The sequence below is a fragment of the Eimeria maxima genome, genomic scaffold, assembly GCF_000499605.1.
Source record: "Eimeria maxima Weybridge genomic scaffold, Emw_scaff27, whole genome shotgun sequence".
NCBI classification, from domain to species: Eukaryota; Apicomplexa; class Conoidasida; order Eucoccidiorida; family Eimeriidae; genus Eimeria; species Eimeria maxima.
The window spans coordinates 74,139-97,963 of record NW_013565549.1 but is presented as its reverse complement, the minus strand read 5'-3'; the positions used below and the strand labels follow the sequence as shown (position 1 = coordinate 97,963).

Here is a 23,825-nt window from a genome sequence, read left to right as displayed (position 1 = left end):
TATATATATATATATATATATTAAAGAAGCTCGTGTACATACATGTACAGATAAACGTTTCGGTGTCTCTCATATATATGCATATAAATCAGTCTTCTTCAATGGGCGACGAAGTGCATCATGTGTTCACGTGCATATGCTAGTGCTATGTTGGACGATGGGTCAGAGCTGACCGCCCTCCCACGGCGTATCCTCAGGGCCAAAGATGACGGCATGCCAACGCATTATATCATTTTGCACGGGGGCGCCGCTGACGCCAAAGGGGGGGTCGCTCTGCAACTTGCGGAAGTCACGAATCAGGCGTTTCCTCTGCGAACGCATGCACAGCAACACCAGCGGCAGTTACACCAGGAGGAATGTCAATTGCAACAACGAAATATGCAGTACACTCGAGAAGACACGCGCATTCCTAATGGTCTGTGTGGCATGCACGGCAGTGATGAGAGTGCTCGGGTGAAGGCCACGGAAGGCCAGGGGGTACACTGATAGACACAAGCGCCTTCATGATGTGTCTATGCTACAGCTTCTGCAGGACTCTCATTGCCGCTCCAAAACCAAGAGCTGCGTAGGGATTTTTGCAGGAGGTGCTGCAGTTGCCCTGATTGCTGCAATTGCGGTTGCAGACCATCCCAGCTCCTGCTGCTGCTCCGCCAGCGCGCAACTGAAAGAGCCTAGCAAGATGTATATTAGATGCGACATACAGCATGGCTCGCCATGGTCTAACAGGACCTTGTTCCCGCTTTCTGCTTGTCAACGAAAGGGCTCGGTTGTCCGCACCACCTTGAGGAGAAATTCGGTCGGTCATTTCATGACGAAAGGGCCAGTACCTCCCTGCTAAAAACGCAGGAGAAACAAGAAATAAATTCAATTGCCATATATATTCAACTATTCTCTTGACTGCCTTCATCGCTCGGGTGGCGCACCCGTGGGCGTCCAGCCCAATGAGCATCTGCATGCGTTCCCGCCAGTTAAAGTTTACACTATTGTTGCTATAGGGAGTTTCAGTTTTGAGCTTTGAAGGGATTAATCAAAGGATTATCTGTTTCGGGGCCTTACAACTAAAACAGTTGGCCTGTAGTTGCTCTACTACCGTCAGCGTTTCGTCATGGCAGTTGCTCTGGTTGTTGGGAGCATTCACTGTTGCTATTGCTGAGAATGGCATTCCCAGCCACTTTCCGTTATAAACAATCCCATTTCGCTACATCCTCTCAGGGCAGCCACCACCTGTCACGTGTTCGCGTCCCAGGCATTCAACCTACTCAGAACGCCTAGAGGGTAGTGTAGCACAGTCAGTACAGTGTTGGCAAGTGCTGCTAATGTGCATGAACCCTTGCTTGGCCTTACTAGGCGAAAGAAAAGCAAGCGGAAGTATTCAACACTTCACCTGAGTGCTCGCGCCTGCGTCAAACGGTACCTGGATGTGTACAGCAAGCTATCTGTCCGATATTGGCAGTTCTCGATGAGGTGGGTATATGAGCGAGTATCCGGTCTTAGTAGGCAAATGCTACGCAAGAAATATTGCTAAACAACACTCTACAGCCTTTGTACATGCAGCTGAGAAGGCGTGTGTGTGTATGTTGGGGGAGAGTTTTGCACCTGTAGTTACAGCAAGGCGATTTGCAGCTCATGACCAGCCACATCCCCTCACGCAGCTCTAGGCTCTTGAGCCACTGAGCTCAAGACGCCTGTAGACTGGGAGGTGAAGTCAGTTGCTTTTAAGCAACTCTCATCATGAGTCTTTTGGCGCTGTCGCAGCTCACAACAGTCATCATATAAGCTCGAGGCCCACAAGTTACAGACGGTAGCATTGCATTGCTCGCGGGTTATAGGTATGAACAGTGGCCATTTGGTCTTTTACGAATTACACCTTCCAGAGCTCCATTGATTCAAGGACGCGACAACATTCCTGTTTGCATGGAGTGTTCGCTATGCATCGGTCGAGGTAGCAGCAGGGAAACAATCAAGCATTGGTGTTGCTTAGGTTATTTTTGTTTAGTGCTGTGAGGGCATATTATGCCATATGGCAGGGAATGAAGCGCCTCCAGTAGCTTTCTGACGATCACTTGAGGGGAGCAGTTCCCCAAGTCAGGTGTATGTTACCACGTAATTAGGCGTAAGCCGACGCAGCCTACCTGGCTCCACAGCACTAGTAACTGTGCATGTACGGCTGGAAAATTGGACGCACACGGACTTACGAAGGTAATTTCCGGCTCATGTGTATGTTACCCTACATTGATATTGACGAGCACTCCGCCGCTTATTCTCTTCTTTCTATGTGCTTATTGCTGTGCACACGTGTATCTCTCAACCATAAGGGCGCCATCAAGTTTAAAGGCCCTCGGTCTTAGTTACGGACCGGTGCTAATTGCAATAGACGTAGCATATCCCGACCCACTTCAGGCGTTGTAAGTAGAGCTGTACAAAGGTTAGCTTGTCGCTCAGCAGATGGGCGGACGGGCAAGGGTTGCAGCACTCATGCCTGCAGGCGGAGGGGTGATGCAACTCCACAAACAACCTTGCCTAATCATGCAGTAACACAGCAGGCAGGTTTTGAACAACTACGAAGTGCTACAACTAGATGTATTCCTCCAACTTCAGACTGACCATGGGCTAAGATGTGCACGTGCATGCAGTCGTTTGCGCCAGCTCTGCGGTCCATGAAAGCGTTGTGACACATTATGAAGGGGCAAAATGGTCTCCTAGATGGACAGGCCAGAGATTCATCCTTTACTCATCAATCCCGAGGCACTCCGCAGCAATGGAGGAAGTGTAGTGCACAGGCATTACCATGGTTCACTCCCCCGTGACGACGTGAGTCATATGAACTACTTGGTTATGTTATGATGTATAAAGATTGCAATTCTACCATCAAACATTAGTCTAAATAAAATTAAAACCACAGTCTCAGGTCTCTAGAAACATTTTTTTCCAAAAAGAAGACCCAAAATAGATTTGATGGGGGGTAAATCGACAAAGAACAGGCGTGTAACCAAAGAGACTTTAAGGCAACGCCTTGCGCAAAAAAAAGAGGCGCTCCGCCTAATATCGGGAGGCAGAGCAGCCGGTGACTGCCTGGGTGACCCCAAAATTGTCAAGCGATGCCACTTTGTCCTAGTGAACACCAACCGACAAACCTATTCAATTGAAACAAACCCACAATAACGGGATAGTGCACAAATAACGTTGAGAGACGAAACACTCGACAAACAAATACAATCTAAAGAATCAAAAAAGCACATGAATGCGGCGGGTGCGTGGCGGAAACCGAGCAAGAGAAGTGACGTCATCCTTCCACAGGCAATATACACCTTCGTCCATTTAACTGGAACTTCGTAAGTTGCCCCATTCCTGATGCAAGATCAGCCCGAGTCAACTGCCGCCGGCAGTCATCTGCAACTGGCCCGCAAAGTATCCTGAGAAGTACCAAGCTTGTAGGAGATACCTGAGGGCACCAGTTTGTTCACTGCTGAGGCCCTTGGCAAGCCGCGGTGCTGCCAATTCCATTTTCTCACGTGCAGGATTTACTACAGCTGCTAGCTTGTTGCACAGAGCCTTGGGGGGCACCAGACACGCCAGATGAGCCCAAGAGATCTCATCAAGCCGATCACATTGTCTCGTCCCAACTGCCTGATGCTGGTCATTTTGCTGCCATAGCCCACCGTCAAGCATACTCTCCATCTGCGTCTGCACCAGCCAATGAACAGCCACACGAGGATTCACTCTACAAAATTCACTGCACACAGGCACTGCAGGTGGGAATAACCACTCCGTCGTATCCTGTGCCCCCAATTGACAACGGCCATGCGTCATATTGTCATATTCTTCCGATGCCTGTGCAGCAGCACAGATAGCTGCCGGCTGTTGCTGTTGCTGATGCTGCCCCGTAGGCCTGCCCTGCCTTGCTGAGAGGCAGGCGCCCCTGCGAGAAAGAGGTGGCCCCACCAGGGGCCGCCCACCGGCTGCCTCTGCCTCTGAGGAGCTCTCCACATCAAAAAATCCAAAGATTTCCGGGTTGCTTGCGATGACCGCCCTCACACTGCCCAGGATATGAGGAACGTCTTTCCCTAAACGCAGCACAACCAAAAACGAGCGCCCACACACTCGCAGGCCTCCTGCTACCCAAGGTGTTGGCACTAGTACGACTGAGCTGCCGCTCCCTGCCACCGGTAGATGCTTCTGTTGCATGCACAACCAAATATGGGGGTAGCGGAATCAGACCGACGACCGGAAAGTCTACTGGTAACGGCCAATGAAAAATGGCAGCAGCAGCCCCCTCCCCAGAATAACAAAAACTAGCTACGGAGACTTACGTCTAATGGAGGCAGCGAAATACGCCCGCATCTCAGGATCAAGACTATCGGCAATTGTACTCCCAGTAAATTGTGTAGGTGCACGCCGTGACCCGCTGCCCGCCCGATTGCCTTCGCGTCTACGCGCTCCCTGCGGCTCCACCGCCTTCGCTGCCTCTCTGCCTTCACCAGCGATGCCCGCAGCCCCTGCTTTGCCACACGTTTCCTCTGTTTGGGGAGTTGGGATATAGGTACAATCAGAAGGAGTCGCTTGCGTATATGGTTGGTTAGAGGCTGCCTTACCATCTGCTCCACTTGGTCCCTCTACGAGCTGTCAATTACACCGCAGTACACGCAGGCACACACGAGCGCATTCAGGGTTTTACGAGTGTATAGGTGTACACACATGGTGTGCTTCTGCGAGATTATTGCTTCAACGACTCCACCTGACGACCAACAGGCAGCTGGTGGTGCAGCCCTACAAACTGCAAATTTTAGCCAGGGCATCTGGGACCTCTCGCTACGATGGAATACTTCATGCAGGGCTCAGCATCTTAATGTACTCACCGAATGCGAAGAAATCAACTGAGCAAAGAAAGAGGCGAGGGGATCCGCCTCCGCGTCGATGGCCATCTCATGCGCACACCAGTGGGCAGAAGCCGAAGTAATCACGTCGGCCGCAACACATTCTCCGTCCTCTATCCATGGCTCACTCACATCGCTATTCGCGTCCTCCACATATTCGCAACTACTGGTGCCATCGCCCATCTCCGTAATCTCAGCAGAAGCTGGTGCAGCTGCCATTCCTAGTAGGTCGTCGCCTCCAGAAGTCAACACCACCTCATTGCCATCCCAACCTCGAGAACCATCCTCATGAGCACTAAAAGGAATGACTTGAGACGTATTTTCCCCGGAATAGCTGCCGCCGTAAGCACCACCAGGGGGAGCGGCAGAAGCCCGCATAATGTCTGTGGCCCCTGGTGGTGCTGTGTCCCAGCAAATACGTCCGCTCCCGTGCCTCGTTGTTGAGGCTGGAGCCCGATCCCTGAAAGTCCCTAACAGGATACCTGAAGGACTTACGCTGCCTAACTATGTTGCTTGGCACTGCGTAGGATGGGCTGCACGTGTAGTGCACAGGCACTACATCGTCCACAGTTGCGGTAGCCAGCGTGTAAGATAGAGAGTGAGCACAGCAGCCTATAAGAGACTTGAGGTTACCTAGGCTTAGCTATAGATGGAATTCGATAATATTAGTAGGTTAGAAGCATATTAGAGGTGTAGCAGTTGATTTGGTGCTGGGGCTGAGCAGCAGCACCCCGCCGCAGAGCTATGCGCGCTGGCGCATAGAAGGTAAGTGACATAGTTAGGTCATGTTTGGCTCTGTGTATTCAATTAAGGATAGAGGTCTTGTGAATTAGAATAAAATTGGTACATTTAGGAGCAGAGTTAGTCCGAAAGAGTCGGGCTATGCCTGCGGTCCGACCGCAGCACCTGGTGCCGGGATGGACGGCAGGGTGTAACCCGCACCTGGCGGGGACGAACAGACCCTCATGATGGAAGGCGATTTGTTAACGTGTTTGGACACGCGTTTTGTAGATCTAGTACATACAGGGGCCTATAGGCCTATAGGGGTGAATACGTAGCCACGGTACACGGCCACCGTGTGTTACATCTGGGGGCCGTTCCGGGAAATTTTAGGAATTTTGTCACTTTTTCCGTCAGTTTGTTTACCTTGTGAACTCGGGGACGTCAATTCGAAAGTTTGGACTACGACCACTGCCGTCTGGGGGCAGATTCAATGATGGGGGGCGATCGAGATCCCCCAGAGGGGCAGAGACAAGGGTGTGGGGCGCGCCCCTATGATGGAAATAGGGCGCGAGAAGAACCCTACATACAGAGAATAGCTTTAAATTCGGATTCCGATTCTCCATTACAGACAGCGAGAAACGATTACTATGACACTAGAGCTTGCAGGGGCGATCCCTTTTTCCGACTCAGATGCCGCTGGAAGGTGGATCTAGTATGCTGAGCTTCCTTAGGAACTTCGAATTAAATTTTAGAGACTGCGGCATACCCAGGGAACGCTGAGGGTATGAGGTGCGCCAGTATTTCACTGGCGAAGCCATGACCTTCTTGTTCCACCTATACGACACCAATGTAGATCTACGTGATTGGGAAGAGGTTAAGAGGAACCTGCTAGGGAGATTCTGCAGGGCCGCTAAGGAGACTAGCCTGGTTCAACTGGCTAAGTTAAAATGGGAAGGATGCCCAGGGAAGTATTCATCCGATTTCTCTAGTATAATCTGTCAGACTGAACCCGGGCCACAGGAGGAGTTGGTGGCATATTATCTAGCTAATTTACCTGTGGATATCTATGACGAACTGACGAGGAGTGGGCACTTGAGATTTGAAAAGTGGGAGGAAGCCGCTGAGGAGCTGAGGGACGTAGTGGGAAGCTGGGATGAAGCGATGAAGTACTACCGACGTACTCAGCGGGAACTACGGCACATTCTAACAACTTACAGGAACCACGAACACCAGAAGCGCCCGAGCGAAGGGCGGTAGACCATAAGGGAACACCCGCCTCCTACCAGAGAGCAAACCAGACCTTTAGAATGTTACGCGTGTCGGGGAAGAGGGCACTCAGCACTGGGCTGCCCATCAAGAGGAGAGGCCACTAAGCGCCCTGGGGAAATGTGTCGTCGGTGCGGAGGAGTGGGACACTATGCCTCCACGTGTGCCTCGCCCTACCACTGGAGTGGAGCTCCTACTATCAAACGAGCGACTCCACCGATACGACCCCGACCTAGCCCACCGAGACGTTTAAACGAACAGGCCTAGCCGTTGACGGGGACAATCGGGCTAAGCAAATGGCACCTGGTAGCGGTGCCCTGTGTACAATAACTACAGGGCCCAATAGTATACCGGTTTCCGCGAATTGGCAAGAAAAATTGCTTGGTCGGGTAGCGGAACCTGAGTCGACCGCGCAGCCACACAGGTGCTGCATAGATCAAGTATGGAAGGGCCAATGGTGGCGGATGAGTGGGGAGTAAGATACCCAAGGGGGGAGCCTGTGTAGCGCAGGAACAGCAGCTGTCCTGAGAGTGGTGATAGCAGGACAACGATGCGAAGCGTTGGTAGACACGGGAGCACCTAGAAGCTTCATAAACCCCTATACAGTGAAGAAACTTCAGTTAAAGGAGAGACTACTGGCGGAGGAATGCTGTTTCACTGTGGCTAACGGAGAGAAGTTGAGGATCAGTCGAGTAGTCAAGCGGTTAGTTATGTGGAGCGGGGGCATGAAGCTAATTGGGAATTTCCTAGTGGGACCGGTGCCTTACGATCTAGTGGTGGGACTAGACTGGTTAACTGAGCACAACGCTGCATGCCTTTTCCCATCGGATGAACTACGTGCATTGGTAGAGGGCCAATTGATTAAGTTGACACTCGTTCGTGTAAACAAAGGAAGGTCAGAATGGGTTAGCGGCCCCCTGGTGCGCCCAAAGTGACGGGCGTATGATCTCCTAGCCAGACAAATAGCTGAGAGGCCAGAGGAGGAGGCCATGGCTCTTCTACGCCCCCAGCCAACGAGGCACAAGTCACATACGCGTAAGGGACTGAAGGTGGATATTAAGGCAATACTACAACAGGCCAGGGAGAACACATCTAAGATTCAACACCCGATGCAAGGACTGTCTTCCATCCTCGCTCTCCCGGTTGGTGAGGAGCCCGAAACACCGAATCCGACTGAGGTTGGGCAAGGGACATGGTGCTGCGCTTTGTTGGGAAGCCCCAAGGTTACTGAAAGGGGCGGGGAGAACAGAGAACTGGGGGAACAAGAGCAGCTTGACGATGAGGAGGAGTCCCTTTGGCCGACAGCTACCTTAGAGTATTCGAGGTTCGATGATTGGCTGAAGTCCGAGGCAGCATCGTCGACCCCTCCAGTCATCCCGGATGTATTGAAGGAGTACCGAGCAGTATTCCCTGATCAGCTGCCCGCTGGACTGCCGCCGAAGCGCCCCTTCGAGCATCGGATCCTCCTAGTGCCTGGGAGGATGCCTACTAAATCGCCGATATACCGAACGACTCCTGAACAATTACAGGCACACAAACAGGAGATAGCCAGACTGACTACCAAGGGATGGATAGGGCCTACATACTCCCCTATATGTGCCCCGACTATCGTGGTGGATAAGAAGGACAACGGGACGGGGGACCGAAGGATGAGAATGGTAGTTAATTACAGTGAGATAAATGCTCTTACGGTGGCGCCCGACTTCCCCTTACCTCCCATTGCCACTACCTTGGAAATGCTGGGAGGGGCCAAGTACTTTTCCTCTTTGGATCTGGAGTCGGGATATCATCAGATACGCATGGCGCGGGAGGACAGGTGGAAGACCGCGTTGCGTTCCGTGCTCGGACTTTTCGAGTACAAGGTGATGCCTTTCGGCCTGAATGGAGCAGCTGCAACATTCCAAGCAAACATCAACTATTATCTACAACCATTCTATTTGGATGATATTCTTATCTGCAGCTCTGATTTGCCGAGCCACGCCACTCTACTGAAACAGGTTCTAAGTATCCTGCAAAAGAATTACTTCTTTCCTAAGTTCAGCAAATGTTCGCAAAGAAAGAACTCACCTTGGGTACACAGTCAGCGCAGAAGGAATCAAACCCGCCACAGACAAGGTTGCAGCCGTTCAACATTGACCGGAGGCGCTACAGAATGACACACAGGTGCGGCAGTTCCTGGGCACTGTAAATTACTGTCGTATGTTTATGGGGGCAGACTATGCTAGAGTGGCCCGCCCCCTACTGGAACTCACACGGAAGGGGGCCCATTTCAAGTGGTCGTAGGCCCGCACTCAGGCAGTGCAACAGCTCAAACGAAAGCTCACCGATTACGTCACCCTCCAGATACCCGATACCACGAAGCCTTTTGACCTGTACTCAGATGCTTCGGGATTCGCGTTGGGTGCGGTCCTGGAGCAGGAGGGAAAACCAATTGGGTGGCTGAGCCAAACAATGAACGCTGCGCAGCAGAAATAATCCATCTATGACCAGGAATTATTGGCACTGGTTACTGCCTTGGACAAGTGGTCACACCTACTGCGGGCTGCAAAGGTAACGGCCTACAAGGATCATCAAGCACTAACGCACCTGCACCAACTTAAGGCATCCAAACCTCTTCGGGGGCGCACCGCCAGGTGGCTTGATTTCCTCGCGGAGTTCCCTGAACTGACGATCTCTTCCCTGCCAGGCACACGCAATCAAGTGGGGGATGCATTGTCGCGTAACCCGGGAGGGCCTACAACCAACGCACCCAGCAGTTCGGTGGAGCCGATTGACACCCCACAAGGCTCCTTGGTTACCCTCGTACCCGCCGAGGTACCCTTAACCCCATACCCTAAAACTAGGAAACAACTTACCGACTATCGACAACTAGCCGGCATCCGGGTGAGGACCCGGCAACAGCGGGGGAGCGAGAAGCCTACGGAGGTGACCCTGAATACACAACAGCAACACAGTCGGCCACAGCAACAGACGAGCGCAACACACAAGCCGAATTCCCCTACACACGCTCCTGACTGGCCATTGGCATATTCTAAGTGTCCAGTCTTCCGCGATGCTTATACGGCCGCTGCCAAGACCCCGGGAGAAACCGTTCACGTCGAGATTCATCAGCGCCGCTATGGGTTTCGTTTCCAGCGCCCATACCTGCGCATATGTCAGAATGGCATTTGGCTGATATGTGTCCCTCAATTACCGGAGTTCCTAACGCACATTCTATACCAGTTTCATGATCACGTCACAGCGGGGCACAGGGGTCAAAAGAAGACTTTTCTTGCAATTAGCAAACATTACTATTGGCCTGGAATGCGAACAGATACTAATACCTACGTGGATTCTTGTGTGCAATGTCGAGCTTCGAAGAGTGTCACCCAGAAACCCGCCGGCCTGCTGCAGCAACTCCTCATATCGTCACGGCGTTGGAGCCATGTGAGCTTGGACTTTATCACTGACCTGGCACACACACACGCAGGAGACGACGCCATCTTGGTACTGGTGGATTCGTTGAGCAAAATGGCCCACTTCATTCCCACGCGCAAGACTAGCTCGGCAGCTGACACGGTAGCATTGTTGGCTGACAGACTCATCAGATACCATGGGTTCCCAGAGACCCTCGTCTCTGACAGGGACCCACGCTTTACCTCGGAGGTCTGGGAGGCACTCTGTTCGCGTTTCAATATCAAACGAGCACTGTCCTCCCCCTACCATCCACAGACGGACGGACAGACGGAACGTGTAAATCGCACGCTCGAGCAGATGCTGCGCACCTATATACAAACCGATGAGCGGGATTGGGAGTATCTGCTGCCTGCCCTAGAGCTTGCATATAACACAACGCCTCACTCTTCCACGGAACTCTCACCTTTCGAAGTACTGATAGGGGAGAACCCCCTTACAGCGGCAGATCTAGATGTCACAGGGACTTTACCCCCAACGCTCTCGCCTCCCATGACGAAGCTCTTCCAGCGACTCTGCGATAGGGCACAGGCCCATATCCTGCAAGCAAAATGGCGCCAGAAGTACTACGCGGACGCTAGGAGACGGCCGATAGACTATAAGGTGGGGGACCGAGTATGGATCAGCAGCAAACACCTACCAGCGCTAAATGATTGTGCTAAGTTGGAGCCTCGGTATCGAGGTCCCTTCTCGGTTACTGAGAGGATAGGGGAGGTGGCTTGCCGTATTGGTCTTCCCGGGAGCTACGCAGGGCACAACGTCTTCCACGTTTCGCAACTGATTCCGCATCGTCCTCGGCCTGCGACACACATGGCACAAGATGCACCAGCTGGGTGGCCGCCAGTTCGGGACGAGGCAGGGAACCCCACAGACCAGTACCTCGTGGATTATATCTTGGACCAACGAGGCTCGGGATCTTCTGCCTCCTACCTACTCAAATGGCGTGGCGCCCCCGAGGAGCGGGCCACGTGGGAACCCGCACACCATCTCCAGGGTTGCCCAGCCTTAATTCGAGCCTGGAAGCGACGCAGACGTAAACCCAGACAAAATCGAAGCGATGTGGAGCAGCCAGTGGAAGATACAAGAGCGAAAGTTGACCAGCTGAGGCGAGAGACCGTCAGGGAAGATGAAGACGAAGGACATGCATGCACTACCTGAGGAAGCTACATACAATCGGATATTCCTTCACACTCGCCACAGCTGTAGCAGCGTCATAAGCCGCGCCTACTCGGGTATACACAAACGCCCACAAGGTGTGGATTACTATCTCAGGTGGAGTACTACGTTCCTACGGCACAACGGCGGACCTGGGCGTTGAACACTTAGGGCAAGCGTGTTGCGGCAACAGAGGATGCTAGGACACAGGTGATGAGTGGGGGATATCGGATGGGATGGTAGGAAACAAGGCTGAGGGACCGGACATGGATACCTTAGGGACCCCAGAAGACGCCAACAAAAAAAACGGCAGTGAGAGTTTAAAGTTAGGGACGGCCTGGACAGCTCGCTGTCCTCGCCAGGGTTAATAGCAAATCGGCATTTGCTCGTGCGAGACAGCGCGCGGAGGTGTCTCGGCGGCATGAGGCAGTGCTCGTGCTGGTATTGGTGTGAGGGTTAGCAGAATAGGCTGTACAAACCAAGGACGCTACCCTACAGATGGTGGGCGGCACTAAGTGCTACAGCAGGCAGAGCCACAACGTGCAGGGGAACTGCGGAAGCAAATGGAGAAGGCGCCGGCGGAGCCCAACGAGCAGGGAGACTGCGGAAGCAAATGGAGAAGGCGCCGGCGGAGCCCAACGAGCAGGGGGACTGCGGAAGCAAATAGAGAAGGCGCCGGCGGAGCCCAACGAACAGGGGGACTGCGGAAGCAGAAGAAGCTGCAGCAGTAAGCGAAGAGCAGCAACGGCAAGAGCAGCAACAGCAAGAGCAGCAACGGCAAGAGCAGCAACAGCAAGAGCAGCAACAGCAAGAGCAGCAACAGCAAGAGCAGCAACAGCAAGAGGAGGAGGAGCAACAGGGGGAGGAGCAGCAAGACGTCTACTCACTTATGGATAAAGACGACCAGCAGCAGCACCACCTGCAGCAGCTGCAGCAGCACGGTCTTGTACCTGCTGCTCTGTCCCCAGCTGCAGCAGCAAAGAAGGGCCCTGTGTCTGCTGCAGTTCGTGCTGCACAGCAGCGCCTTTTGCTGCTGCAACAGCAGCAGAAGCTGCGGGAGGAAGAGGAGGAAAGGCGGTGTAAAGAGGAAGAAGAACTCAAAAGAAAGGCTGAGGAGGAGAAGAAGAAGAAAAGAGAAGAAAAAGAATTAAAGGAAAAAAAAGGAGTCACTGTAAAATCACAAGGAGGAGCAGCAGGCAGTCCTGCTGCAGATGCTGCAGCAGCTGAAGCAGCAGTTACAGCAGCAACAGCAGCAGTATGGACGTACAATTTCGGCGGCGACTTCAGGGGACTTCAGGGGCAGCTCTGCGTGCGCTGCCAGCAATACCTAAGAACGGTGGCGTTAGCACTTGCCCCATGGGGAGAGTGTATCCGACGAGGGGAGGATTCTATTGTGGAGGTAGGCAGGCCGCCCGTTCTGGAAGGCTAACCATCAGCCGGCGGATGTTGACGTTAGTGTCATGATGGAACAGGTGTATAGTCGGCGTGCGAAGTGGTGCACACTGAGGGACGGGCTGCGGGACTTCCTCGGGAACTCAGCAGCTGCTCCCTACTGAAGGTTGCATCAGTAGCTACCAGAGGGACACTTTGCACAGCAGAACGGAACACAACCTTATCGGCGGAGGTTGAGGAGTCTTTGTCTCGATTTCTGCTGTGAAGTGACTATGAGGGCTTAACTGCACTGATGACAACGCAACAGCCCTCTTTAGAACGGTTTTCGCTCCGGTGTGCAAGGAGTAATGAGCTAATCTTCACAACGTGGACACGGACTTTCGGCATCGGCGGACTTCCGGCTCACTTGCTTCACTCCGTCGCATTGTTACTAACATGAGGCTTGATGCAGTCGCAGTTTAGGCTTCGAATCAATATGGTTGTTAATTGCATTCATTAGAGTTTTATAGCGATAATCCGAGAGTAGGAGTTAGATTCTAGCGTGTGCACTTATTTGGTATAGGCTGGAAGCCGTCCTAAGCTGTGCCTACTTATCGTCGCATATCGTCTGGCTTCCTAACTACATCCTCTAACTACACAACTTCCCAGAGGTGAATACTTAAAATTACAAATCATGTTCGAGTCTCTATTATAAACAAGGGAAGTTCCCAGGATAATAGAACTGTGATCTGAATTGACTTTGATCATGGCTGGGTGTCAGCGCCCAACCTAGAGGATGACGGGGGGATGTCAACGGTGGTGGGACGGTCAGGAGCCTGGCCTATAATTGCTATCCACCAAAGTCTTAATTATAGGCATAATACTAGTGTATAGTAATAATTCTATTTCCTATTAAATTAGATCTCTAAAGTAGCCTACTGGTACCCAAGTATTGACTAGGTAGTACGTCACACTGCCGATAGTGGCCGCCGGCGGGGGTAATCCTATTAACCTATGGTTCCGCCTAAGGTACTCGATTCTTAGAATATTTAGCAGTATTAATTCCATTTCTTAGTTTCTAATGGCATAATCCTTCTCTTTATGGTCAATGAGCTACTAGAGATCACACCAGAGTCACATGGTAGTGCCTGTGCACTACACGTAGTGACACCGTACGTACGGCCGGAAGCACCATACTCGTGGTGCTGTTGGTAGGCCACTGGTAGAGCAACGATTCACCGTTTAACCCTTGCGTTCGCATTTTTGGTCGAATTTACAAAGGAAGGACACCTCTTCTGTATTACACAAGAACCGATGCACAGAAGAAGCATGCCGAGCAAGCGTGCGTCGATTTCCCGCCAACGCGCAGACAAAACAACGGCAGGAAACGAGCAATGGCGGTTGTAGTTGACCCGTTTATATGCGAAATACACGTTCACAGTTCGCGCCAACAACTAGCCTTTGTAGCAACCTAACAAGTATTATTCAGATTTCCTCAGGCGTACGCTTAACTCCACCACGTGTAGTTTTCACTGAGGGCCCGCCTCCTCACGAGTAAAACCGATGCACGAACGGGGCCTGATGGTGCTCTCGTTTGCTATTGCCCGTCATTTCAGGTGTATTTTAACTGTTGTATTCTCCCTATTTCAATAACTATCACTACACTAGGTGGCTGAGGCTCAGTCGCAAGGACAGCGGCTCCCAGCTGTGGATAGCCTCAGCTGGCGCCTTGCGCAGGCAGGGCAGATATGGTAAGTATCTTACATTCCTATGTGCATTTCAGGTGGTTCATAGGACCTAAATGACTTTTATTTTCCCCTTCTTTTCTACATTATCCTTAAGAACCCCCAGTAACGCCCACAGGGCTGGTGAACTCTCAACCGGGCTCCTTGCTGTCCTGGCTCCTAGGCAAATCCTGTCAGCTAACCAACCGCTCCCATTCCCATTATTAACTGCAGAGTGCTTGCGTGTTCCACTCGAGGAAGTCTGGTGGCGACTAAGACAAAAGAGCAGTGCACACGAACATGGGAAGCTCGGCCCTAGTAGGGGGCTCTGGAAGAACTTCTAAGTGCTACCAGTGAAACTTGCCCGTGAAGTAGAGGTAGTGGCTTTATCTTACCAGTGCTAAGATGGAGATGCAGATGACTTTTTACTGGGGCTACGACGCCACAATTCTTTTCCCGTGAGACCGCCTCCCGTCTTCAATTTCGTCTCCGGTTGTGGGTGGCTTCATGTGCACGCATGCGTGTAGAAACTATGGTGCATATCTGCCACTTCTACGTCTGCTACTTCTTGTTGTGCATTCCATTTGTTCAACTGCCTCCTGCAGATGGTGGGGAACATCAACTGCCCTTGATTTTTACCTGTCTTGCTTCTGCATCTTCGGCTTGTGCCTCGGCAGGTCTGTGGTGGATGCCCGTAAATAATATTCCTAATCGACATACAACTTTGCCCAGCTTCCCTTTTTCACGCGCTTTTAAAGTTGAATGGGAGCAATCTGGAACATGCACGCGGCCCCCTCGCCCGCATCAGTTTTACGTGAATTGTTGCCACCAGGGCTCTGGGGGGCAAAAACCTTACCGTCAGTGGTATGATAGGGCGTAATTCCAGTTTGTTTATGTGCAGTGCAAAAGTGAAGGCAATTTGCCGTGATATGCAACATGGGGAAGCCCGTTCTGAGGCCCCCGTGCCTCCGGTGACGCGGGAGGCTTGCTCGGAGGATTCTGTGGCGACGGCGAGTGGAGGATCAAGCGAGATAAACGGCCTACCACGTGTTATGACACCTTCGAGCGACAGGTGGCCAACAGCCCCACCGCTTTTGCAACCGGGGGGCTTACAGTCTCTTCCCAACTTGCAGCCCGGGGCCTGGACCCGGGTTCCTGCCAGCCGTGCGTACAATCCCCCCTTACCCTTTGCCTCTCTTCACTACAAATATTGTACCACAATAGTAAATGCCAGGAGTTGCGGGTTTTGTGTTTGTCCTGTAGGGTCAGAAGGGGAGAGCTGGCGCTGTTTGAGGGCTAAACCTTTGGCAGTTTGGTAATTTACGAGTTACACCCTTTAGAGCTCCATTGAATAAAGGACGAGACATTACTGTTTGCATGAAGTTGTGGATATGGGATCGAGGTAGCAAGGAAGCAGTCGTGCATGGATGCTACTCAGCATGTATTTGTATTGTGCTGTTGCCGATCGTTTGCGTTTTCGAATAACGTGCAACTAATGGCGAGCTGCACGTTATTCGAGGCATCCCCAGCAAAACATGTAGCTTGTGAGTTTCATCATTGTAATATTTGGGTGCTGCCCAAGTTTTCGGTTGTTAGTTGCAGGCCGTCGGTGGGGCTTCGTTGTCTTGGTTTATTCGTACGCACATTGCAATTTGTTGTGCGTTCTCTTTGCATTGCAGGGCTCTCTTATGCATAGCCGTGGCGATCGATTGGGGTATGATGCTGGTTTGCATGACCTTCAACGCGGGCCTTTTCTGTGCAGTTGTTGTCGGCGTCGCGACAGGCCAGTTGTTAACTGAACGCAGGGCAACGCGTGGGGCAGATTGTTGTTCTGGCACTGTTCACAGCTGAGAAAAAGGGGTGTGAATTCCGGACGTTTTTGCTTTTGCGGTATCTTTATACCACCCGCAACAGTTAGCCTTAAGTACGTACAAATCATAACGCTGAATAAGCGGTGGCGGAGACTAGTTTCCACACGAAACAACGATCCAACGATTCAACATGATTGATGTATTGTAAAAAGCGGCAGAACCATAGAGAAGGAAGAGCAGCTAAACAATATATCGGAGTGGAACAGCCATGGTCACAGGGCTGACATCATTTCCTGCACTTTCCCGTTGCAGATAGGTGGGGTGAAAAGCATCTAAACTAGGCGCCTTCAGCACCCCGCACTACTTTGTACCCAAGGGTAGCGATGGGCACAGACGAAGTCCCCTGTTCCCAGTTCAAGGGATGTGCAGCTCGCTGAGGGCTTGCTTTCATGATCATGAACACACAAATACCACGTTTTGCATCTGAAGCTACCCCAGCTGTTTATGTTGACGTGAAGCTTCTGGGTGTTGGGCAAGGGAAGTAATTTGTATGAAAAGGAGATGCGGGGGAAACGTCCTACCCCTCTGCTGTTCTATTTCTTTGCTGTTCTATTCTAGTGGCACGGCGAAGGAGCATATGCTCAACAACACAGATGACATCCCGGTCGTCTAAACGACTTAAAAGGTAGTGCATACGACTGCCCTGGTAAGAAAATAAAGTATTTCGCAAGTTTGCATTTCTCGTACGGGCGTCGGGGAGATACTGAGAACGACGCCGGCCGCTGTTGCTTACAGCTAGCTTCCCAGCAGCCCGCCCTCTTCCACCAGTGCTGGTGAAAGCTTTAGACGTACCCCTTACGATGTGTACAGTTGTAGGCGGCTGCTGTGAGCCAATGATAAGATGAAGGACGTACCACTGCACAGCGCACCGGCACACACCACCGCGTGTGTGCCTGCAGCTGTTCTGGGGAGGTGCATAGAGGCGCGTGGTCACGTCCATCATTTTGTATACGCCGGCTAGTGTGTGCCGGCTCTCACAAACCAACTGCAAATGAATACTGTGCACGGACACATGCACACATGCACCCAAGCATGTATGCGCAGATCGCCAGTCATGGCTTCATCTTTCCCAGCAAGAACTCGCAGCAACATTTGGAGAGCCTGTGCTTTTCGCTAGAGAACCCGCAGGTGGAATTAACTGTGCTGCAAGCAAACGTCTCATTAAGCACTTTATGGTGCCGCGCCGGTCACCAAGCAAATGCCTGAAGGCAAGAGAACAGAGGAGAAGTAGTGCATCGACCTGCTGAGGCACAATATTTGTCGTCCAGCATTCCTGCCAGCGTTTCTGTGTGCCTACGCAGGCGTCTTCGCTTAAGGGTTTGTGCCAGCTCACGCTCGATGTATTCTAGAAGCCATTTCATGTCAATGAGGAGCAGCTTCAGGGCTTTTGTCCACCTTTCGTCCTGATTTAGCTGTAAACGTATGCTGAATCCCCCCACTCGGTCGCCTGATCGCAACGACCAACACGCACACAAGCGCACCCCCCGTTGCTAGAAACAAAATGCCGCCTTTTTGCTTCTCTACAGCCTACCACTACAGTCTACCACTGATGGTTTCAGAGCTTAGGGTTCACGACGTGGGTACAGCTGACCCTCGATTTCATAAGGAAGTTCGGGGAAAGGAAACAAGCGGCAGATGGCTCTATCTTTGCTCCGGTCCTCCGCAGCCGCGGCAAGCAAGTCAGCCAGCTGCACCGCGCATTGTACACACACAAACATCCCAATGAGCCCCACATTCACACTTACCGCAAACCGAGCAGCCATAGTCGCAACAGCAGCGACAGTGGTGTCAGCAGCTGCAGAACAACGACGAGCAACTGCCGCCGCCATTCTAGTAGCAGCTTCTCCAAGTTACCTCTTTAACGCATTCCAAGAATGCCATCATTGCAGAGTCAAACCGCTTGTTGCTGTAAAAAAAGCGGCTCAGCCCGACTTCCCCCCCGCCGCCGTGGAGCGGAAGCACAGCGCCGTCTTTCTTTCTGCTCGACATAAACAATAAGCACGCTCACTTTAACGTTAATGATGGGGTGCACGAATCACCGAATGAAACCACAGTTTGACTACCTCAACCCCTGCGACAGGTGTATGGGCCCGGACCTCACCAGCATCCTAGATCCCAACCCTTGACACGAAACCCTCAACATATGCCCCGAAACCTAAACCCTAAACTGGAACACCGAAACGTGAGCTGGGAAGGTTCTTGCCTTATGAGAAAGGAGAACTGTCCTCTGGGCACAAGTCTATAGTTGGAGGGGTGTGCCTGACACTTCCGGTAGAAGACGTCGAGCAGCATGCACAAATATCCCCAGCCAGTATTCACTTCCGCCCAAGATGGGCACGAAGGCGAGGAAATCCGGCCTACAAAACGCACCAGAGCAGCACTTCTTCCATTGAGTTTGGGTCCATCTCCTGCGCTTCCAGAGTGGGCTGGTTCTCCATTTGGCTTGCTGTCGCCTTCCGTTTCTGTTTCACTTGTTCCCCATGGCTTCAGCCCACGTTCTCCTTGTCTACTTATCCTTGTGCCATCAGCTTTTCTGTGCGCTCTTCTTTTCACTCCCACTTTCACTTCAAATGCATACACCCACATCCCCCTTCTGTTCGCGAAAGACCCTCTAGACCCTCTGTTACGCGTCGATTGCCACGATAGGGCCCAGCAGCAGCAACTCCGGCCCTTGTCGCCTGGCACCAGCAACTATTGCCTACGCTTATTTGCACTTGTCGCATCCATCCGTGGCTTTGTCTCACCAATTCTGCATTTGTTAATAGATGGAAGAAACTTGTACGTCCAAATATGGAAGGCGTCAGTGACTACATTCAATCTCTTCAAACGCCGCAACTCCGTCCCGATGTACACGAATAAGCGTTCCATGGCCCGCCTTCGCTGGTCAAATCCACATGTAGTACACCGCAGAAAAACACAATCGTTTTGCAGTAGAAGAGCAGTTTGTCGTTTGCCGTCACGGGCAATACATGAGCTAGGGACATATCACAACAAGCCGCCTGGAAGCATATTAAACCGCCTATAGAACACGGAAGTCGTTTTCTTCTAATACTCAGGCATAATATTAAATAAAACTCCCGTAAATGCTTGTTTGTGCAGATATGAAGCAGGCTCTACAGAAGGCAACACTTGATTATTCATGCTCTGAAAATCGCGTAGAAGGCATTAGACTCGGCCACAGCAAAACGAACATGAAAGCAGGTTTCGCAGTTCACCTCTCCATGACGCATCATGCGGAGCCAATGGTTTGTGTACAGCAGCCAAAATTCAGCATGCCACATGTGCAGCTCCGCGAGCTCGGCGACGACTGCGCGCTTTTGTGCTTCTTTTTGGGCAGTCGAAGCCTCAATTACGGATATTTCCGCTTCTAATTTTCTTTCCTCTTCTTCCAGCTGCCGCAACTGTGCCAGCGTAGAGGTTGCAGCATCCGTTGCAACTTCCTCTTGGGCTCTCGCAGTGGATAGCCGCTGCAGCCTCCTCAACGCCCTTTCATATTTTCGGATAAGCCTCTTCTCGTGAGCAGTTGATGGCTCAACTTCAGCTATATCCGCATCTAAACACGCAGCACAGAGAGGATACATCATCCCTGAATCCGCTCCTACACCCTCGTCCACTGAAACGCTGGCACCGCTTGTGTCCGCTGGATCGGCATAGAGAGATGGAACACAAGAAGACAATGGGGATCTACAGCTTTCGTTGGCTGAAGGCACTGGAGGCTGCAGCTGGTGCTGCAGTTGATGCTGCAACGGTCGCTGCAAGGGAGCACATGTGGCAGCCCCATCGTCAAGAGGCGTTGTAGTGGCTCCACTTCGATGGAATTGCCCTTCATCTACACAGTGAAACTGCAGCGGCAGAGGATCTTCTGCATTTGCAGCCAGTGAAACTTCCGTCTTTGACTGCTTGCTTGTTTGTAATGTTGTGTTGGACGAATGGAAACTGCTATCCAGCACGACAACTACGTGGCGGGAGCAGTTCTCGCATACAAAAGAGGCTCTTGGGAGCGGCTGCAGCGGACTATTCGGCGACTCCATATCTTGCTTCCTAGAGGTCAAGATTCAGGTGTAAGGTCATCTCGCTTGCGCAGCTCGCGAGGGCACAACGGCCAGCGGTGTATCCTGCTGCAAGCAGACAGCCGATTGAAATGCCCTGCAGCGTTAATTCCTTATTAAAATGCATCCGGAAAACAGTCATTGCACAAGTAGCTAAGATCGCAACCATTAATAGACAGAGATTCCACGGGCACCCGTGCATGGCTTAGCGCGCTAAGAATGCTTGGAATAAGACGGATAAATAGAGGCATGACGCGTTTTCGGAGGGTTTTCCCAGCAATTGGTGAATATATGGGTTATATAATTCAAACGGTGCACAAAGAAGTACCACAACCGTTGCTGGGGCTGCCGGCGGCTCTGCCTTACGCTTGACTGAGGGCCCGAGTATTCTGGGGCCTTGGTTTATGTTTCTCTCCCTACTTAAGGTTCGACTTCCTTTGTTTGAACAGCAATTTCCCCTTCGCTTTCTTTTTTTACAGTGCATGTTGCCGCTGTGTAGCTCCAGACAAGCGCGCGTGGTGGTCGTCACCCTTTCTTTCCAGCCGCCTTTTGGCGGACAGAGAAGCGCAGTGCCAGTACCTTCTGGAGTACAGCGGTTTATGTACCAGCACGCCAATTTTTCTTGAGGGCTTGAGGTTTACTCCCTTTGGATTGGGCATCAGGGATTCCAGGGGAGCACAGCAGCGCGTTTAAGCTTCGTGGGCTCGCATCCCATCAAGAATGAAGCTCCCAGACGGAACGCCTTCTGCCCAAGTCGGCATGATGAACTTTTCTCCAGTGGCCAAGACCCCCCCAAAGCCTCTTCAATCCCGCCTTGTGCCGGAATGCGGACTCTCGCCCGATAGCCGAGCCGGTGTGCACAGTAACATTCAGTTGGAGGAATAGATGCGGCTGCTCCTGTCTAGCTTACATTGACGGAGACTTGCCCGATCCATTCTTTATAACATGAGCAGCTTGTGTGGACAAGGGGATCTTCTCACACCCCTCCACACCCTCTGGTCACAGGTGGTTTGTGTTTGACGTTAGCCCTTCGAGAATTCTCGGGTCAGGCTAACTACTTCATCTGCTGAGAACTACTGTGTTCCTCTGCAGGTGTGGGGCTGAGGCGAAGCGGCGGCAGCGCAAACAGCAGCACAGTAAGCAGTAGCACGAGTGGCCCTGGGGGCCGTGGCGGTACGACGGCGCGCAGCAGTTCGGGGACTCCGTCCGCGCGTTCGACTGTGATCCGCCGTGTCAGTACCCCGGTATCTCGTCCTCTCTTGAGCCTAGGGGGACTTCTAGGCAGCAACTCATTTCATACAGAGTACCGCGAGCAAATGAGCCCTTCCTGGTGGCTGGGGGCTGCTGCCTGCAGCTCTTCTTGGCTGCAGCTTTCGCCCCCTCCGGAAGTCATGGAGCTGGTCGAAAAAAAGAAACTAACTGAACAGTTCAAGACTGTTGAAGGCCTTATCGACAGAGCCGTGCGTTTACCTACCATCCTTAAGACACACTCTCTATACCATTCGGGGTTTTCGGTGTTCGCACTCGAGTCTGCTCACTGGCTCTGGCTGTCGCCTTGTAGCCGATTACCCTGGAATGCAGGGCTCTGATGAACAGGGCTGACAGACGGAAGTGTTGGGAATAGTGCTTTTACTTTAGGTTGAGCCATATTATGCATATGCTCACCCATGCCGTTGAGATGTAGGCCTGTTTTGCTGTCTTCTGTCTCCTTAGGACTATTTGGGGGCACTTAGGCTACAGGCCGATAGGCGGAATATCTTGCATCTTCTGGCTCTGGACGAACAGGAGATGCAGGCGTATCTGTGGCAGCCTCGCTTTCCGCGGATAATCGATTTGGTACTTCTCTTCCACTTGTTGTTCGTTTGCTAGACGCCCCTTTTCTGGCTTTAAATTCACTTGCAGGCGCTTGTTTCTCCTGGAGACGTTCCGCCTGCCCACTTGAAAGAGATATGGTCCCCACTTTGTATACATGCTGCTGTCATTTGCCCATCTTTACAGTTGTTTGTTTCCTTTCTATTTCCACCCGACGTCTAATTTTGCTGTGTGCCCACTGCAGAGAAATCGGACGGGAGAAGTACAGACGCGCCCACCTCCCCGCCACGCAAACTGCATCGTAAACCCTGTCAATTTGTGGTCAGTGCTTGGTTTTGCGACGACGACCCCTCGTACCTACTATAGGCAGCTTGAGAGTGCTTTCATGCTTCTGGGGGCGAACTACGACATCTTGTCATGCGGTGATGCCTGTTCCTTCAGGTTGCGTTTCCTGACGCTTTCACCTCCGCTGTATGCAGCCCATGCACCGATGGCCGCAGTGTCGCCAAAGACGCCTCAGACGGGTGAGCATTCTGGGGGGGAACCGGGGTGGTCACAGCCCCAAGAAACAGGGGAGGTTCAGGAGTATTGTTTGGGGAGCTCTGGGGAGCAGTTTTTGCCCATTTTGTTCGAGGACTCGGGGGGAACGGCGGAATGCGTGCCACCCGAGGAGCTGCTTACATTTGAAGAAGAGGCATTGAGAGAGGTCGCCGCCCATATTGAGGCCAAGCTCGCCCACGCACTCAGCTGCATGGTCCTAGCTTCAGCGGTCCGCAGCAAGGCCTCAGCAGTGCACCTGCAGCCGGGACCGCCAGGGAGGGGCTTAAACAGCGAACCCGCTAGGCCCTTAACACCGTCCCCAGTCACCCCAGTGGAACCACCGGCTGAACAGGAGCCTCAAGGACCAGGTGGTGGTCCATCTACTGCGCCATCAGCGGGCAGGCTCGCCGGCCCGAAGCGGCGTCGACCCAGTGTAACAGCAGTTAAAGGGGGCTCTCGTTCTTCTTCTCCCTTGCAGGTGCGGCGCAGCAGCAGCCCGGCTCGCAAGCCCCGCAGTGCGGGTAGCGCTGCAGCCCCTGGGGCCTCTGGGTCCCCCACTTCGCCCAGTACCTCTGCGGCTGTGAGGGGCTCAAGTAGGGAAGACTCTTCGGAAGCCGCACAGGCTGGGGTTGCCCCCACACCCACTGAGGATGCACCTGATATCGACCGCGTTGTAATTGAATTGGAGGACCTATTCACGACATACGGACCATCCCCATCGCTGATGCGCCACCTAAACTGCTTTCAAAAGACCCCTGACCTGCTGCGACAGCAGCTTCGCTGACAAGCACGTAGCGCCATCGCAGCGGTGCCCAGGTGCATCTGTTATATGCGCATGATCAGTTCTGATTAATGGTCACAGTTGTGGCTGCGGTGTGGGGTCCACACGTACGGTGTGCCCATGCGTTGAGGTGAATAATGAACCTATTGTACTGCAGGTACAGGTAAGCCTAGTATCCAAAAGTTTCAGCAGGTGGGCAGACAACC

The 23,825-nt window shown here is 52.4% G+C and overlaps 6 protein-coding genes across 6 annotated transcripts; 2 read left to right on the top strand and 4 right to left on the bottom strand.

Moving 5' to 3' along the window:
- Positions 1-162: 162 nt before the first annotated feature.
- EMWEY_00005020 (Ubiquitin-conjugating enzyme, related) lies at positions 163-1,162 on the bottom strand (the record flags this gene model as incomplete). Its single annotated transcript, XM_013481076.1, has 3 exons — positions 163-309; positions 626-831; positions 1,057-1,162. 3 exons carry the CDS (start codon positions 1,160-1,162, stop codon positions 163-165), a joined length of 459 nt encoding a protein of 152 aa, XP_013336530.1.
- A 2,207-nt stretch (positions 1,163-3,369) lies between these two features.
- EMWEY_00005010 (hypothetical protein, conserved) lies at positions 3,370-5,252 on the bottom strand (the record flags this gene model as incomplete). The annotated part of the gene is made up of 3 exons (XM_013481075.1): positions 3,370-4,064; positions 4,311-4,620; positions 4,857-5,252. The coding sequence occupies 3 exons, from the start codon at positions 5,250-5,252 to the stop codon at positions 3,370-3,372; spliced, it is 1,401 nt and encodes a 466-aa protein (XP_013336529.1).
- A 2,720-nt stretch (positions 5,253-7,972) lies between these two features.
- On the top strand, positions 7,973-12,900 carry EMWEY_00005000 (Similar to Transposon MAGGYgagandpolgenehomologues, related; the record flags this gene model as incomplete). Its single annotated transcript, XM_013481074.1, has 4 exons — positions 7,973-8,935; positions 9,414-11,432; positions 11,643-11,710; positions 12,168-12,900. The coding sequence occupies 4 exons, from the start codon at positions 7,973-7,975 to the stop codon at positions 12,898-12,900; spliced, it is 3,783 nt and encodes a 1,260-aa protein (XP_013336528.1).
- A 4,707-nt stretch (positions 12,901-17,607) lies between these two features.
- EMWEY_00004990 (beclin 1, putative) lies at positions 17,608-18,875 on the bottom strand (the record flags this gene model as incomplete). Its single annotated transcript, XM_013481073.1, has 5 exons — positions 17,608-17,639; positions 17,771-17,884; positions 18,029-18,125; positions 18,292-18,418; positions 18,808-18,875. The coding sequence occupies 5 exons, from the start codon at positions 18,873-18,875 to the stop codon at positions 17,608-17,610; spliced, it is 438 nt and encodes a 145-aa protein (XP_013336527.1).
- Positions 18,876-19,574: 699 nt separating this feature from the next.
- Positions 19,575-20,468, bottom strand: EMWEY_00004980 (hypothetical protein; the record flags this gene model as incomplete). Its single annotated transcript, XM_013481072.1, has 1 exon — positions 19,575-20,468. The coding sequence occupies one exon, from the start codon at positions 20,466-20,468 to the stop codon at positions 19,575-19,577; it is 894 nt and encodes a 297-aa protein (XP_013336526.1).
- Positions 20,469-21,206: 738 nt separating this feature from the next.
- EMWEY_00004970 (hypothetical protein, conserved) lies at positions 21,207-23,622 on the top strand (the record flags this gene model as incomplete). The annotated part of the gene is made up of 5 exons (XM_013481071.1): positions 21,207-21,339; positions 21,579-21,946; positions 22,200-22,322; positions 22,543-22,619; positions 22,740-23,622. 5 exons carry the CDS (start codon positions 21,207-21,209, stop codon positions 23,620-23,622), a joined length of 1,584 nt encoding a protein of 527 aa, XP_013336525.1.
- Between the last annotated feature and the right edge of the window lie 203 nt (positions 23,623-23,825).